This window comes from Hordeum vulgare, chromosome 5H (genome assembly GCF_904849725.1).
Source record: "Hordeum vulgare subsp. vulgare chromosome 5H, MorexV3_pseudomolecules_assembly, whole genome shotgun sequence".
In the NCBI taxonomy this organism is placed as follows: Eukaryota; Viridiplantae; Streptophyta; class Magnoliopsida; order Poales; family Poaceae; genus Hordeum; species Hordeum vulgare.
This window is the reverse complement of record NC_058522.1, coordinates 550779106-550796612: the sequence shown is the minus strand read 5'-3', so window position 1 is coordinate 550796612 and position 17507 is coordinate 550779106. Positions and strand designations below refer to the sequence as shown.

Genomic DNA, 17507 nt, shown 5'->3' with positions numbered 1-17507 from the left:
ACTAGAGAATTTATGTATGTGGTCTATACTCAATGGCGGAGTTTGAGTTATTATGGAATTATTTATGTCATCCTAAGTGTTAAGATAATTAATTTTCATAAGGAACATGTATCTTTTGGCATATTTGTACACTAAAACACCTACTAGAGGCAAAGTCATCTAGAATTTTACCAAAACACAACTCATTATCAAAAAACCACTGCCATTAGCATATGATCGTGTACCAATTAATATGGACACATGGAGAGAAACTTGATGTGTTGAGGGCTCACCATAATGGTGTGACATGGCAGTTTGGTTTGGACCGACACAATCATTGTACTATAGTGACTTTAGGAATTCTCAGTTATCTTAATGTGTGATTTGTCATGGAACCTTTCCCACTGAAAGGTGGTAGATGAACTTATCTAGCTGCTTGATAGTAATGTTTTGGAACACAACGATGCCATATAAGAAAATAAATATGTTTTTGTGACGAACTCTGCCATGGAGATCTATTAAACACGCATGCACGCACGACCACACACACACACACATACACATGTCAGCTGATGAACCTTGAAAAATCACATGGTAGGTAGAAATCCTTAATTTGTATGATTTAGGACATTAATTCATCATGTCCAATATCCTTTAGTGTGGACATCCATAGAGGGCCCACTCCTCACTAGAAAGTGCATGTGAGTTCTATTGGGCATGTGAATAATAGGTGTAACTTTTTGAGTGTATACACATAGAATGTTTATGCACACTACTCTGTAGTGAGGTATGTTGTACCTCCTCCCCCTCTCTAAATTTTGTACGAATAGGTTTCCTTAAGATGTGTTATTTAATCAGGAAACGATTGTAATAGTAATTAGAAAGTAGTTTATGTTCTTCAGTAGGTCATGAATTTGAATGAACCAACATACGAATTTATTTTTATAATATGTGGCATTAGAAAGTATTCAAGACCCGGTGTTTCCTGAGTAAATTAAAACAGTTGGTCATTTACAAACAGTAAAACTAGGAGACCTATGAGCCTCCCATAATGCTTTTACATTGCTAGTCGGATGATTGCCTCGATCACATGCCATGTGGATGTCTTCACATGTCTCGTGGGTAGCTTCTTCGTGGAACTATCTAGGCCTTCTATGGTTTATCAAATCGTGTTGTTTATTGGATTAGTGGACTGGCTTCACCCAATAAAGCATAAAATATATACGCCCAAAAAGTACATAGATGTATGTGTTCCCATCACAACGTGCTTTCATCCCTGTTGCGTCGACATACCCCACGTGCGCGTGGGAGTGACGACGAGGTCTAGCAGCATGGAAATCAAGAGGTGATAAATGATTAAATCGGTCATGGCAGTATGATAGATACGGTCGGGATCTCTCGAGGTGATGGTTTCATCCTTCGTTAAACTAGAATCAAACCACCTTGCTTCTTGTATGCACAACTAGGTTACAATCTGCAGTCAGCTCATGTATCCCCTTTTTATGCAAGTATTGGAAAAATTGTGATATCTATAAATTCAATAACTGAAAGATTGTAAGTGCTTGCTATTTCAGAATAAAAAAAATCTCCAGCTCTATTCCTGGTAACTTATGTAGGCTAGGGATGATATATGTGCTTGGTATGTGAGTGAGTCATCATAGTGAGAGCATCCCAAGTTTAGATGGCAACCTCAAGAGCCTCAGTCTCAACCCTATGTAAGATTTATTTCACTTGTTCTTGATCGATGATCCTTCTTGATTATACAACAACTATCATGATTTCTTCTTGTTTTGTCGTCGAGTGAAATTGCACAACAACTTATCTAGAGTTTTATTCCATCAAAGATACTTATCTTGTCATTCTGGACTATCATTTATATGTTTGGAACCCCTTTTACTTATTCAAGTTTTTTGTCACCCTGTTAGTGTATTGCAATAAGCCGCTTGAATTAGCATCTTCCATAGAAATCTTTGATTTAGTAATCTGAGCAATCCCCTATCCCCTGGCAAATTCTAATCCTCGTGACAAGAATTATTTACTATCATATTGTTTTTATCGTTGTCCAATATATGGGCTAGTTCATGCAAATTTAACTTATATATTTTAAGTTTATGTGATATTTGATCATTTATTGGATAAATAGGAGGTCGTAGTGCCGCATACCATCATGGTATAGTTTCTCCTAGAAAACACATGTGGTCCTACATCTCTATGGTTCCCCTATAACATAATCCCTCCATTCCAATGAATATGGTGCACGCACTTCCCAAAACCAACCTTTGACCGTAAATGCGATTAATAATAATAATTTTGTGACTTATAAATTATACCATTGACAACTTATTTTTAATACATATTAAATGCTCTAATTATTATCACATATAATCCATATTTGGTTGGTCAAACTGATGGTCAAAGCTAAATTTTGGGAAGCATGCATGCCTTATTCACTTGAATGGAGGGAGTAGGAAAAATTCAAGCTTTTGCATGCATGCACGCATATCTCCAATTATTGAATGGCATGAAAACGATACTGCAAGGATTGTATATATATTGCCTTTATTGTTCTATCTACTTTATGGTATTGATCTCATGTGTGTAATTGCATTCAGTGGTTCATTACAGGTTCAACGATGACTCACGCATATTAGCCAACAATTTCGAATAAACGTATAATGACATTTTAATATAGTAGCTCAAAACCAAGCAATGTGTTAGTGTTTAGAACGTTAAGAAATACCATGTTCAAGATGTTATTAAATGAAGAAACAAAAATATATGAATTCGAGTTAAGAAATATGTACTTAATTTTTCATACATACCTTGTATCCGTTCATTCCCGTAAGACTTGAAGGACTACCAGTGTGATACCATTGCCCATGTTTTGATTCAAGAAAAGGGTATAGCAATCCCCAAGATATGATTCCTCCGAAGAGTAACGCAAAATTTACTACATGTGGACAAATCATTCCAACACCAACAAATGTTGGGGAAAAATCAAATTTGAATCTGCACACGCAACATCATATCTCAGTTCTGAACTAATGGTTCATATGAAAATATTAGTTCAATCAATGATTCATACACATCATTTTACAAATTATTTATCAAAAAATACACATTTAATTAAGAACCAACATGTGTATGTAATCCAAAGGGAAGTCATTATAGTGCATGGAGATGCGCATGTGCATGCATCAATGTGACCTAAATGCCATTTCATGATATGGTAAACTTATTGCACACGTGGTCATGTGAATATGTGTCAAGGCACTAATGAAATCTTAATACACCAAATTATTGCTTAAACAGAAAAGTGTGTCTCTCAAAGCAATACCATGATGCACATGAACTTAGCCTCTTGTACGCATTGATCAATCAAAGGAAGAAGACATATACATCGGCGACACAATATTCATGATCTGATAGGTTGATTACTCTAGACCATTATAATTATATATTTTTTACACATGCATGTACCATTTTGTTCTAGAAGAATTGAGGATTACCACTATAAGAGAAAGGCAAAATCAAAGAGAAAACAATCTACTGCAGGTACATGAGATTCTACGCTATGTAAATAACACTGGTTAAAGTACCGAGTCAAATAAATGCTTAAGTAATCTTGGTAGCAAATCCATTTTGTTGGTGATTTTTGGTGCTTATACACAGTTTGCGAGTTTCAAGGTGTTTATGTTCGTTTTGGAGGATAGGGAATTCATGCTAAATGAAATAAAGAGAAAATAAGAAAATATGTGTTACTTATATTCTTAGGGTCAGATTATCTATAACCTTATAGATCAGGTTAATGATAATAATAATATATATGTAATGTTTATCTTGGTAGATAAGATTATAATGGTCTAAATGATCTTATTTTGGACAAAGGAGAGAAATGTTTACAAAGCTTATTCACTTTACGGAAATAAAATATCGTCGAACCGGAAATACAACACGCGGTGCAAAAATTCCACCTGTGTAGTAATGTTACTAATGTTGTTATATAATAGTGAGTTATCCATGGAAACTTTATATTGGTGACACAATCTTCATCTTTAATTCATCAACATGAGCAAAAATGACTCCTAGTAAAACTTGACATTGTTAGGGCTTTTCATTTGGTAAATATCATTTTCTTTGAGGTTCTTAGATATAGGGATTTTGGCCCTTGATGGTCCAAATGGGTCGCTTCTACCTAGTCATCTACCTCAATGCACATCCTCCTCAAGGCATTCCAAGCCCTCGTTCCACCATATGGCATCTAGCAAAGGTGTGTTTTTGTAATACCTTTTTATGTTTTTAGAATTATCGAGTAAAACATAGGCACATGCATGCACACACGCACAAACGCCATCACCACCACCAAAATGTAGGCACTCACACAACATCTGCTGAAAATCACAAAAAATGCCTCACTGTCAAACATAGGCGCAACATGTACTCACATTGAAATAATATCCATCGTAGTGATACAAGTAGAGCATCGAACTTAGGGTTTGACCCTCATTGGGATGGGGGGTACAAAAATCCTCCTACTCATTAAACTACACACTATCCTCCTTTTATTTTTACCATTTCGGTGGACATTCCATACATCATGTTGCATAGGGTAAGTCTTGGGGACAATTTTTTGTTTATTTTGGCATTGAATATGATAAAGGTAAGAAACTTGAGGGGGCACCAAGTTGTCCAACCCCTTTTAGGTGATTTCGGTCGAACTAAAATAAAAGCAGCAGAGCCAATAATAGGGTTAGGGTTGAAAATGTAGACCCGGGTAAGTTGATCAATAGGGGCATGAGTGGATATGAGGAAAACAATAGGGATAAAATTAAACATCTCTTCCTTACTATTGTAGAAACAACTTTCATGCAATTGATAGTGTATGCATGGAAGATTCTTCTATATTTTAACTTGGAAGTACCATACTGGAGAACACCACGAGATGCTCTTTCTCTATCTCTAGTTTGGATAGGTTCTCAAGGACAACCATTTCCGCTAACAAAGTTACGTTCAAATCCAACTTTCTGAATTTTATCGTGACATGTGGTTCTTTTATTATTATATTTTCAATACCACCTTCTCACCCTCACACTTTGATGATAATGACAAATCCCTCACCAACATATCTTTTGTAGTGAGAAACCCCTCCTAGTCTAGCATCTAGGCGTTCCCCTTTATATCATGATACATATGAAGGAGGACTTCAATTAGTTGTTATACAAATTGAGGGCTTGTATGTCGTGATGGAAGATAGAGCTGCTCAACCATTTGAGTTATAGCTCACTCTATTGTGTTTTATTTACCACTCCATCCACCAGCTAATGAATCTAAATCCACCGGTGTGGGATTTATTTTGTGTGCTTTCTTATGGATGAGAACATAAGTTGTCTAACCAATTAGGCAATCTCATGTAGCCAAGAACAAAGGAGGTGATGTAAATTCTACAAGACTGCTGCTCAAAATTGGGTGGTTATGCCTAAAACAAGACACAATTTATCCTTCCTCTTCCTGGGCTTAAATGTCCATTTATTTACATCATGTTTTCCATCTTCAAGGCAGCGTCACATGTGCATACTACCATTCTAAAAATCATGTTTTGGAGGGATCGATGGTTAAACAGAGTTTAACCTCACAATCATGGCACTTGAGTTTTTTTATTAGTTCATCATTAAACCTGAGGCACATGCATATTCGTGGAGTCCCTCCTTGGGTACGGCTTCATCTATCAAGTCATTAGATAAGACGGGGAGGTCACATGAGTTTAAATTGATCATCGACATGTGTCAAAGTATAAATGCATGGTGTTCCCTTCTCCACTTGTTTAAACTTTTGGGTTGATTAGCTACTTGTTGGGATTCTATCGAATATGTGTACCAGGTTGTAGTTGTAATTAATAGGGATTAGGTGCACAAGCAACTCATACCTAATATGAGGCCATGCACTAACATAGGCTAAGTGTTTGAGGCAGCAACAATGCACCATGTGTGGGCTCTTACAATTAGGCCCCAAATATGCGCGTTGAGGCAAGAGCTTATAGAGTTTGGGCTTAGATAGTTTGTGGAGAGGGACTAAGGCGAAGAGGATGGTGATGTGTGCATAGCGCTTAGAAAGTTTGGGCTTAGATAGTGTGGCAGATCAACATGAGGTTGGCCAAAACAAAACAAAATAAGATTTTGAGATAGGCTACAATGATATAATGTTGTAGTGATCATGATGATGGTGTAATGATGATGATAATGGTGTTTTCTTTGTGCCATTGCTACACATGACACCAACCTACAGGTTTGTCAGATTCGATGTGTTAATAATGATATAAGATTCAAGATAGTGCACACATAGGATCTTGAAGTCAATGAACTCAAAGCGTGATCAACCACCATGATATGTGTTGAAGGAGTAGATAGAGTATGGCATAATATTCGACTCAGTTGATGGAGGGCACTGACGTAAGAGCTTGCAAAGTCAGGGCCTATTTTCGTGGCATGAGGAAGTTAACCCAGGCTTAATATCATTGGTCATAATCCTAGAACGCATCATCAGTTGGTTATGATAGGTGGTTATCCATGGTGGGCGTTGAGAAGGTGTAGCCAAGTGAAAGTGCAATCATGCCCTTAATCTTATTTTGATATTAATGAAAAAATACATATAGGGGGCTAATTATGTTTGCTAAGTGTATACATAGGATTAGGTTGGAAAAATTGTGTAGAGATCATGGACACATCAAACGAGATACGACTCAAGCATGACGATAACGAGAAATGAAGTGTATGCTTTTTCATTTCTTAAGTTATATGGATCCTCCACTATTAAGAGGGGGTCGAAGGGGTTCGTTCAAGATTTGCTCAACTTATCTTCATGTCACTATCATCCTACACATACACATCCACATATAAGTTCTTAACAAGTTTCCCACTTCTTTACACTCACAAAAACCACTTAGCCAAAACCCAAGTCCAAATATTCATCTCCATGGTCTCTTTGCCGGATCGTCTCAACATAGTCACGAATCATCTGGACTCCATCACGGATCGTCCGGCTAGAGGACCGAGAGACAACAGAAGGGCTGAGCTGAAGTCGGATCACCTGGACAAGCAGACAGATCGTCTGGGCATTGCCCGGATCATCCGATTCCATATCTAGATCATTTGGCTGCTGTCCGGATGGTGTTCCTGGATGACTACATAGAGAGACATTTTGGCCAAGTTTGCTTGGATGGCTTACCCGAATGACCTAATAGATAGGGTTTCAATCCGGCTTCGCCCAGATCATCCGGATCCCTTTCCAGGCAGAAATGCCTATATTATTTCTATCCCGAGTGCCCTCCCGGCCATCCAAACTCATTGGCGTAGTTGTGTTGTGTTAACCTGAATGGATCATCTAAATCCCTTGTCGAATCATACGAAATTTGCTAGGATCATCCACGTAGACATCACGATCATCCGGGTAGGTTACTTACTGCAGCAAACATCACTTTTTGTGGGAACTATAAATACCCATCTTCCACTCTCGGAGAGGGTTGACCACTACACTCATATTTTCCCCAAGAACACAAGTGCTCCCTCTCATACTCTGCCACGCTAAATCTTAGATCCTGGGGCGATATGTCAGAGTTCTTGAGAGTTGTTCCAATAAAAATAAAGATCTACCCCCTCTCCTTTTTGTGACCAAAGCAAATCCTGATTTGAGCAAGTCTTGACCTTTTCCAGTTTTCCTCCTAGATCTTGTTACTCTTGGAGGTTGGAGACCCCCAGATGGTATGAGTTCTTCGGAGAGGAATCGTTCATTGTGATTACCCCTATAAAGTTTGTAAGAGTTTGAAGAACACCCCAAGGTCTACCACTAGTGCTTGATTAATGCCTTCATGGTGTTGTCTAAAGAGGAGAATAGGATGACCCTTCATGTAATTGGTGTGCCTTCATGATAATACCCATCCCTCCAACGATGAATAGCTTCCCTACAAGGAAGTGAACATCAACATACATTCATGTCTCCCAGAGTTGCGCTTGTCCTAACCCTAACTCTTTACTTGTGGTTATTTGTCTCTTAGTCCTTATTTACAGTATATTGTGCTTGTTCATCTTACTACTTGTTATTGTTGAATATACTGCTTAGCACTAGATTCACGTTTGCAATTGTTAGACACACTTTCATATTCTGCATTATTTTCTAAAATTTTAAGGGACAATTAAATTTGTAATTGTACCTATTCACCCCCTCTAGGCCCATATCGATCCTTTCAACTAGCTACCCAGGAGACTCACCAAGATACTAGAGCCCTGGCAAGGTTATAAGGGTGAGGCGTTCGTCCATTAGGAAGTTTTGAGGCATGTGTGTGTATAACACGGCTATCAAGAAAAAAAGGTGATGGAACTGTGAATTTAACTTGGGCTCACTAAAAGGAAATGATGAAGTTTTTGAAGCTTCATATAGTAATTCAACAAGAGTGAAGATGTTGGATTCACGAAATCATTATATGTGTTACTCGTATGTGAGTTGTTCACTTTCACACAACTTAGGAAAGAGACCACCAGGATGACGCTGCAATAGTATTTTCATATATGATGACTTTATGGTTGACATGGGATGAGTTATTTACCCAAATCCAACACATTTAGGGCTAGGGTAACATGTTAGTACCACTTTTCGGTCAAGGGACGAGGAACCATTTTTGCCCCTACGACTAACACAATAGGAAATTTCTCTGTTAAGGCCGTGAAAACAAAGAAACTAACATATTGACCCCACATGTCAGGATTACATGGCATGCCTACATGGATAATTTGTTGAGGTGGCGAAAGGCCACACCCGTCAAAATCTCATATAATTCCACTCTTCTCCTTCCCCCCCCCTCTCTCCCAAATCCCCCCTCTCTCTGTGTCTCTACTTGCCCCATGGCGGTGTTGTCGTATGACAGGTCCTTTGTCGGCGAGTTGTAGGAGGGAGCATGAGGTTCTCACTCTGCTCATCCCACTAACTCCCCCGGCTTTGGCAAATGTGGTTTCGTGCTGCTACGGTGAGAGGCGCTAGCCACTTGGCTAGAAGTAGATATGGGAGCTCGCTGGTGTGACTAGTGTGGCTTCTAGAGGTGGCGCTCGGTGACATCAAGGCTCGCATGCAAGGCCATGCAAGGGAATGAACATAGGCGTGTGTGGGTGCGTCCGTGTGGCCGAGGTCAACCATAGCCAATGGCTAGCTCGAGGAGGGGCTCGACTGCCATGGCCATGATGGCCATGGATCTCTCGTCTCGCACGGGCACAAATGGCTCGGGCATCACCACGACCATAGTGCTCGCCAATGCCTGTGGTTGCGAGAGTCTAGCAACCCATAAGATGCTCGATGTAATTTCCAACAGAAAGAGATATGGGATGAAGATGATCATGTAATCACTAACAGGCGAGGTCCGCATCTCATTTTCGACCTCTGTTGGTCAAAGTTTTTATGTGCTTGGTCTTTGCGACATCAGCCCGACAGGTAGGCCCAAATAGTCAGTTTCGCTGTGTCCGCAAGCTTATGAGAAAAGCACTGCAATGTGTTAGTCATTAAGCAAAAAAAATTGGTGGTTCCTTGTGACCTGACCAAGAATTGGTACTAACCTATTACCCTAGCCCACAACATGGTAGTTTTGGGTAAATATCTCACATGTGATTGTGTTGAACGGATACTCCGTGAAGTTGGAAACACAAACAAGGATGGATACAATTCAATTTTCCAGGAGCAAGTTTATGACCAAAATACATAAATTATAGTTGAATTTGGAGTCATGTGAAGTCTAGGAAGTAGTAATCAAACTCGTAATAATAATCTAGTCCAAGGTATATGATGGTTCATGCATGACGACTTCTAGATGGTGAAGTAGGTGTTCGCCAAGGTGAAGTTTCTTGGAACTGTGTCAAATATCTGTGACAGTTCGAGTTACAATTGAACTTGTAATTGGTAGAGGGTAAAGTGTTTGAGACAAAGGTGTTTAAGTTGGTCATAATAAAGGCACCATGCGTAGTCAAATTAGAGAAAATGAAGTTGGTAATCTAGAAATGGATCACGTGAGGGATGGTCCAGGCTCTCTCGTGCCCGAAGCAACCGGATTGGCCGTCGTGTGGTGGTCAAAGATGTTATTTGACAACCTTGGTGGATTTTGCCATTGGTATACTATGTTTATTTAGTACATGGGATGGAGTGCCTTGGAGGCATTTCCTCAAGTATTAGAATCTAAGCATTTTCGTCGGGTCCTCACAATGGTACTAGAGCGAGTACGTGAAATTTGTAGTTCACGGCGTGATGCCGGCACACTAGTAGATCTTGAACATAAGTAATGGAAGACACAATTTACCCAGGTTCGACACCTAGGGTGGGTAAACCCCTTCTTCCTTTCTTGCTATTTTCTTATATATGAAGAATATCAAGTATTACAATTTTGGTTGGGAGGTAGCTGAAGAGCCAGGTAAACTCGGTGAGTTGTGGTGTGATACATAGCCAACATATCTATATTTTTGTATGTTTAAATCCATTATATTCTAATTTACACATGATTTTAGCATAATTTTATTTAAATTTTATTGGGCTAACATATTAATTCGGTGCCAAGCCGAGTTCCTGTTTTTAGTGTTGCAGAGATAGTTTCTGAGCAGAAAGAAACATACTAAAGAAACATTTATGTAACTCCAACCAAGGCACATCGAAACCTAACTTGGCGCCGGTGTTTTTGAACCGACCTGCTTTTTCGTGATTTTAGCCTTCCTGCATATCACATGCCAAATTAAATGGTGACGTGACTCAGATTTTAGCGAACCACAAACATTCATGGCCATCTGAGGGGAGGCTCTCATTCTCCACAACCATGTTCACCAAAGACCAGAGAAAAAAAAACATTCATAGGGGGGCAAGGAAGGAGCAGAAGGAGGGGGCTCTCTGCACCCCTTTCGGTGGCGCTAGAGCTCTGTCGGAGGAACCAACATCGCCGCCATCACCGACATTGTTTCCAACGGCCTCACCATCGTCTCCACCACCATCGAGGTTCTTAATCCCTAAACCTATGCAATCCTTTGGAAAATATTGATATCTTGTTGTATGAATTATTTCTCCATGGTTTATCGCATCATAATTGATGATTGAGTAGTGAATTATTCTATGCCATTGGTGAAACGATATAATCATGGATTAAGCTTTTATATTTTTGTTGCTATGCAATCTTATTTGTCTTGTTATGAGTTCACATGTGCATAGGGGGGAGACTTTAGTTGCTGCAATGTGTTATGACGAGTGTAGGATGGGAGGCCGAAGTGACAAAAAAATGTTCTCTAAGTACATGAACCATAGCATAGGAGATAAAAGGGGGCCCTAGAGGAAATTATGGCTATAATTGGGTATTTTTCGACCTTAATTACTCTTGTAATTGTGTTACTTACTAAGGGTACAATTATAAGAAGATGTGAGACCATGGTTTGGCAGCATGCTAGCTTAGGCTCCTCCCCAAAAAAATCACCCTTATTGAGGGAAGTATGAAGTCCATCTTACAATGTAGTGCCATGTTTGCCACGCGGTGAGGTAACTTCCAAGGGACACTAAAGGTAATCACTTAAGTTGTGAGATAACTTTCAAAATTGTATGAAGGTCAATTTCCTAGGTGAGCATTGAGACCCACCTTTGGATCATTATTATACTTATTCTCAAGATAAGATACCAACCTTGAATATAAAAAATAGGCAATTGTAAGGAACATTTGCTCCCATTGGATACCACTACATTATTCTAAAACCCTGGTAAGTGCCACATGTGTAGTTATGCAAGAATGGAATTTTAGTTGTTAAGGATGACAACTTCCTTTTCAGATGGCAAGTTTAGTTTTTTTTTCAGATGGAAACTTTAGATTTAAAAAATGTTAGGGCCGGAGTGTTTCGTGCTACACGTGTGGCACTTATTATTTGGGTTATTCTAAGCATGAGCATAGAGTAGTAGTAAAACTATATACAAAATGTAGTAGAGTTGTGTACAAAAAGTAGTCATTCTTAAATAAAATGTTTGTATCAAAGTTGTTATTTTACTACATCATTGTAAAATTACTATAGTATGTACACTGTTACTATATTTTGCACTTTTTACTAGGGGCGGAGCATAAACTAATTTTATGTACTTCTACAAGTATGGACTCACACATTCGGTATACCTCTTATATGTATCTATTATACCTCTTTATCATTCTCAGTATATCTTATTTAGTATTCTAATGTACCTCATTACAAGTGGTATGAAAACATATCACAACAATGTTGAGTTTATGTGATATCTTATCTTTCTGTACAAAAAGTAGTATATGTGCAAAAAAATGAAATGCATGGTCTCAAATGGAATTTTCATATTTAGAACTCACTTTGATGTATGTAGTAATTACTAATAAAGTATATCGAATTAAAAAAGATGTGTATTGGACTCATCTATGTCGTATATGGGGAGCGGAAGTACATAGTCCATGAAGTACATAATCATTATAATGACAAGAGCAAATAAGTGGATCGGATTCCTACCTGTGCTTGTATAATTCTAGTCCAAACAATGGAAAGTTAGAAAATCCACAATCATTGCCTGCTGTATAGAGCCATGAGAATACAGTCCAAGAAAAGCTACCCAGAAAAAATTTGAATATAGTTGCAACCTGCAACCTAAATAAATGAAGGATATTAGTTTAAAGAATAATTAAAATGAGTGTATGTGTTCTGTAGCTATAATTTTTGCATCAAAGGAAGATATAATTTGTTTTACTTTGCTACAAGAGCTCCTTGAGGGGTGTGAAAACTATTAATAAGGTGAGCTTGAACAGTTCCTGTTGGGAATAGTAACATGTAGTCAACGATCATGACCTATATCAAGAAGGAAACATATCAGTGAAGACATATTATGCATTAGAAGAATATCGTTTTTTATTATTTGTACTACCTATGTAGGTCTATGTTTTGCATTCCATATTTCCTATGACACTAAAGAAACATATACTTTTCTACCAGTGTCCAAGAACACAAGACCACATGTGATCTTTCAGAGATATACATCTACAAGGTATTGTTAACACATTGACAAAGTGCCCTTTGCACAAGTTCTCTGTAGTTATTACATGGAAATGTTAGTAAAACATTAAAGTCACCATAACATGATTGTTTTCAGAAATAATTATAAATATGATTTCCCCCAAAATAGAGGGTTGGAGGCTTGGAGCAACAAAGAAATTCGGATGAGTCCACATGTCTAGGAAAGTAGAAGTGAAAGATGTTGAAATATATTGCCCGCCTCCCTCCATCAGTTCGGACTTTTGGATGAGTTGGCTGGAGTATGAATTCAATATGGTATCCTAGCCAAGAGGTCTTGAGTTCAAGACCCTGCCAACATAGTCTTAAAAACAAAAGATTCTGCGGCCTATATCAATCACACGTCTAAGGACTAAAATAGCCTAGACGCGAGGGGGAATGTTGAAATATATTGCCCGCCTCCCTCCATCAGTTCGGACTTTTGGATGAGTTGGTTGAAGCATGAATTCAATAAAAGAGGCATAAGATAAGACTCATGGATGATACCATAGGATTTTTTATTGATTATGCACAGTATAGCAAAGCGAATAACGACAAAAGGAACATCACAATGAGTTATTTCCCTATAAATAAAATGTGCCTATCTCCTTGTAAACGCTATGGTTCAATTCCCACAGAAATAATACTATTAAAAGGTGTATGTTGTCTCTTGGAAAGCTTTGCTAGTTTGTGCAATTCATTTTATGTTCTCTTTGAAACTCATATTTGGATAGGAACAACTGCACTTAATTCATCAAACACCAACACTTTTTTTGTCAATAGAGTCATAGAGGCAGTACGTGATGCTCATCCAGCCAACAGGCTATCTGAGCAAACATGGCCCTTTTAGCTAATTCATGAGCCCCATAGTTGGCTTCTCTATGGAAGAAAACAAAGATAACCGGCACAAGATCATGAGCTAGTTTCCTACACTCATCAAAGATAGTCGTTGTTGGCCCATAGGAGAGGTCATCACTATTCACTAGCAATAAAACTGATAAATTTCATGAGCGAGTCTCCTACACTTATCAAAGATAATCGTTGTTGATCCATAGGAGATATCATCACTACTCATTAGTAAGAAAACCGATACAAGATCATGGACTGGTCTCACGGAGGTGGTTTCCACCAAAAACATTTCAAATGCCACTAATAGCCTAAGGGAGGCAGTTTATTTATGTTAGCGAACGCATAGTAGTAGTTACAGAAGCAAAACCACCTGTAATTATTAGTAGGGGTGGTCCAGAATTCTTGACTATCTCTAATAATTCAAGTCCATGGTTAGTTTTTCGGATGACCGCCTCAAATACTTGTCGCCAATACCCTTTTATCCCCTGAACTTTAGCTGTTGCTCCAAACAAAACCATAGCACAACCTGCTCCGCTCTCCTCTCTTGTCAATTTTGGCGCATTTGCCCACTCCGCTACCTTCCTCTGCCATCTTACACTCTCGATGCATGCTGCCACATTCCCCAATCCCATCACCATGCTGCCACCTCCCTTCTTGTATCCACACCATATCTCACCGCACGTATGGTGCACTGCCTCCAAACATTTCTCGCATGCCTTTCGTGGTGGAGTCTCCGCTCGGCCTCCAACGATGCACCCCGTCCACTCGTTGTCATTTCCCAACCGTCAGGTAGCTCCTTGATACGTCTCCAATGTATCTATAATTTTTGATGGTTTCATGCTATTATCTTGTCAAACTTTGGATGTTTTGTATGCCTTTTATATCTTTTTTGAGACTAACTTATTAACTCAGTGCCAAGTGCCAGTTCCTGTTTTTTCCATGTTTTTGACCCTTTCGGAGGAGGGTTTTAAACGGAGTCCAAACGGAACGAAACTGCCAAAAAGATTTTTTCCGAAACAGAAAAAGATCGGGAAGGCTGAGAACACTACAACAAAAGTGATAATGTGTGACGCTCATTCCATGATGATTCAATGACAAAACGTCACCGTTTATGAAATTAAGATGATTCCCTGATGTTTTTTCACTGAATCGTCACAGAATGTGCGTCACAGATTACCACGTTTCTTGTAGGGCAGGAGGCCACGAGGGACCCCACAAGCCCCCTAGCGGCGACCAGGGGGCCCGCGCCTCCCAGGCTTGTGGGCTCCCCAGGCCTCCTCTGCCCTAGGTCTTTCGCCTATAAATTCCCTAAAATCCCAGAAAAAAATCAGGAGATCATTGAAAGTACTTTTCCGCCGCCGCAAGCTTCTGTCTCCGCAAGATCCCATTTGGGGCACGTTTTGGTGCCCTGCCGGAGGGGGGATCCGAATACGGAGGGCTTCTTCATCAACACCATGACCTCCCCGATGATGCGTGAGTAGTTCACCATAGACCTACGGGTCCATAGCTAGTAGCTAGATGGCTTCTTCTCTCTCTTGGATCTTCAATACAAAGTTCTCCATGATCTTCATGGAGATCTATCCGATGTAATCTTCTTTTGCGGTGTGTTTGTCGAGATCCGATGAATTGTGGATTTATGATCAGATTATTTATGAATCTTATTCGAGTTTCTTCTGATCTCTCTTATGCATGATTTCATATCCTTGTAATTCTCTTCGAGTTGTGGGTTTTGTTTGGCGAACTAGATCTATGATTCTTGCAATGGGAGAAGTGCTTGGTTTTGGGTTCATACCGTGCGGTGACCTCACCCAGTGACAGAAGGGGTAGCGAGGCATGCATCGTGTTGTTGCCATCAAGGGTAAAAAGATGGGGTTTTCATCATTGGTTTGAGTTTATCCCTCTACATCATGTCATCTTGCTTAAGGCGTTACTCTGTTCGTCATGAACTCAATACACTAGATGCATGCTGGATAGCGGTCGATGTGTGGAGTAATAGTAGTAGATGCAGAAAGTATCGGTCTACTTGTCTCGGACGTGATGCCTATATGTATGATCATTGCCTTAGATATTGTCATGACTTTGCGCGGTTCTATCAATTGCTCGACAGTAATTTGTTCACCCATCGTGATATTTGCTATTTTGAGAGAAGCCTCTAGTAAACACTATGGCCCCCGGGTCTACTCCACACCATATTTTGAGCCTTACACTTTTTCTTCGTTGCACTTTCCGCCTTCAGATCTCACTTTGCAATCAATCTTGAAGGGATTGACAACCCCGTTATAGCATTGGGTGCAAGCTCTTTTGTTTGTGCGGGTACTCTGGACTTGACGAGATTCTCCTACTGGATTGATACCTTGGTTCTCAAACTGAGAGAAATACTTACTGCTGCTATGCTACATCACCCTTTCCTCTTCAAGGGAAAACCAACACAAGCTCAAGAGACGACATAAGGTTTCTGTCGACGTAGCACTCCTCCTCTGCCTAGAATTCCAAGGCACCGGAGTTGGAGTACATGGATGGGTGAGGACCCATAGGACGCGACATTGGAGGAGGCGGAGAGTGAGGACAAGGTGGCCCAACGCATGCTCCTGGATTCCATCCTTTACGCACAAGTTGACGATGAGGCAACTTTTGCTTGCATGACAAATATAATCACGAGGGAGTTGCACACATGGCGAGAAGTCGGTGCAATGAACTCCTTTGATGATGATTATGTTGTCGAGGCCTCGAGCTCCGGCAAGGGCAAGGACGTCGTCGACATCTCCTTCGATGACACCAAGGATTAAGTTTCTTAATTAAGCCCGTGATCTAATTTAATTAAGTTGTATGAGATGTTTTGGCCTTTTGGACACCAAAATTTGTTTATGTTTTTTGCATTAGTGTATGTGACAAATGAGTAACGTAACTTAGATATAGTAGGAAAATTAATGTATGTCGAGAAAATACAATGCTTATAAATCTTCTTCTCACGATAATTGTTTCAAAAGAATAATCACAGGACAATTTACAGAACATATAGACAGATAGTTGGACCTGCCTTTTTCATGTTATGTTACTATGATAAGTAAGAGTTTTGTATGTCCGCTTCGCAACCAGAACCAATAGAGGAGCTAGAAATTCTTCTATATCTCCCTCATCAAAGTTTCACATACCTTTCCCCCTCTAATCCCTAAATTAATTAATTAATTTCCCTCATTGATCAAACTTGATAAAATGTGTTTCACATACCAACCCCATTTTACTCGCATGGCAAAAAATGGGGTTACATATTTTATGTATTGTGATAGAGCTTTTGTCATAACAAGCATCAATGAAACCAACATAGTTTGTAGGGTTTGCCTCCACCTCCCGCTTCTTGGTGATGCTGGGAGAATCACCATGCTTTTTTTCTTGGAGAAGTTGGGACTGCATCCAAAGATGAAATGACAATGTCTAGTGTGTACCAGATCTCTGCTCGAGAAATGGTGAACATGACCTCAACAAACTTGGAGTGATGTTTGTCCTCAACATTAAACTACCAAGTGACGTATGATCTTTTTAAGTAGATGCAAATTTTATCATATGAATCAATGTGTATATCACAAGGTTGTCTTACGTTTTAGTTGCACTGTACACAAAAAGACGCCA

At 39.4% G+C, this 17507-nt stretch overlaps 1 protein-coding gene across 1 annotated transcript in view; it reads right to left on the bottom strand.

Moving 5' to 3' along the window:
* Positions 1 to 17507, bottom strand: part of LOC123398937 (probable metal-nicotianamine transporter YSL3) — a 33569-nt gene that overhangs the window by 5447 nt on the left and 10615 nt on the right. The window contains exons 3-5 of the mRNA XM_045093380.1: positions 12733 to 12830; positions 12498 to 12632; positions 2802 to 2988 (exon numbers count right to left, since the gene is read on the bottom strand). Of these exons, the coding sequence (XP_044949315.1) occupies positions 2802 to 2988; positions 12498 to 12632; positions 12733 to 12830 (420 nt within the window). The remainder of the gene's footprint in view (positions 1 to 2801; positions 2989 to 12497; positions 12633 to 12732; positions 12831 to 17507) is intronic.